General features: G+C 55.7%; 1 protein-coding gene across 1 annotated transcript in view; it reads right to left on the reverse strand.

The window, feature by feature from the left end:
• The window catches only part of DLG5 (discs large MAGUK scaffold protein 5), a 53,094-nt gene continuing 51,838 nt past the window's right edge, over positions 1-1,256 (reverse strand). The window contains exons 28-30 of the mRNA XM_029919843.1: positions 1,047-1,175; positions 666-767; positions 1-68 (exon numbers count right to left, since the gene is read on the reverse strand). Coding sequence (XP_029775703.1) covers positions 1-68; positions 666-767; positions 1,047-1,175 — 299 coding nt within the window. The remainder of the gene's footprint in view (positions 69-665; positions 768-1,046; positions 1,176-1,256) is intronic.

Raw genomic sequence — 1,256 nt, forward strand, 5'->3', positions numbered from 1 at the left:
TCAGTGGTCTCCGAAGTGGAAAGGGTTGGGGATTTCTTTCTCGTAATCAGAACAGAAAACCACGTTTCCTACAGGAGATGTGGAAAATACAGAAAAGTCTAAATACAGAAAATACAGAAAAGACCCATTCTGAAAACAAGAGGCTGCTGCCCCCCTCTGCCAGGTGGGTGACCCCGTCTATGCCACAACTGCTGCCCTCGGGCCACGCTGGCTCTGGCTGCCCGGTGGCTGGGCGCACGGGAACAAGAGGAGGATGCGCCCTGGGCCCCAGCCAGCCCACCAGCCCCACCCCCACACCTCACTGCCAGTCCACACAGCCATGTGACTCTTGTGGTCACCACTGGGGCCAGGATTGCAGGTCCACAACAGAACTTCACCCAAGAATGGACCAAGGAGGTACTAGTGCCAAGTTGGACCCCACTGGCCGGGTCACCGCAGAAGCATGAGGCTTTTATACAACAATTTGCCCCCACAAACTCCTCCAGGCAAAAAGAGCAGAGGAGGAGGGCTGTGCTCTGACCCAGACCTTGGGGCATTTAATGAGGCGAGTCAGGGCGTCCTGCCACCCCAGAATTCCAGAGAGCCCCCTGTGGTCCCGCAGTGCTGGGTCACATCACAGTGCAGCCCCCATACCAGGCACGGCCTTCTGCAGCCTGGGGGCTTACCTGGGCCTCCCGACCATGCAGACGGGACCCTTGCTGAGAACCTTGAGGGGTCCCAGTGTCCTTCAAATCCCATTTGCTCCTCACAGCCCCGAATGTCAGCAGCTGAGGGTGCAGCGGCAGGTCAAAGGGGTCCTGGGTATCACAGGCGCTGGAGAGAGCCTCCCCCATCAGCCAATTCAGGCTACGTGCAAGAACCGAGGGACGGAAATTCAATTCAGGCTACATGCAAGAACCGGGAGATGGAAAACCAGCTTATAAAACAGGTATCTTCATTACAACAAGTTACAGAAATTGACCTTTATTTATTTTACTAAAGTCTGTTTAACTTTTGATACAAAGTAAGGTTTCAGTCCAGAAAATCCCAGTCTGTCAGAACAGTACCTGTGTGCACGGTACTGTCACAGTCCCGCTCTGGCTGCGGCTCAGACAGACGGCCAGGGGCCCCGGGGGGTGGGGGGCGTCCCCAGCCCGCCGTCTGCCTGGGCGTCTGAGCTAGCAGGCCACACGTACCTGTGAAACGAAGGGCAGCGCTGAGGACTGACACGGGGCTCTTGTTGAACAACTGTGCAAGAAAATATATCCCTTTTTTTT

The sequence above is a fragment of the Suricata suricatta genome, chromosome 2 (assembly GCF_006229205.1).
Source record: "Suricata suricatta isolate VVHF042 chromosome 2, meerkat_22Aug2017_6uvM2_HiC, whole genome shotgun sequence".
Taxonomy (NCBI): Eukaryota; Metazoa; Chordata; class Mammalia; order Carnivora; family Herpestidae; genus Suricata; species Suricata suricatta.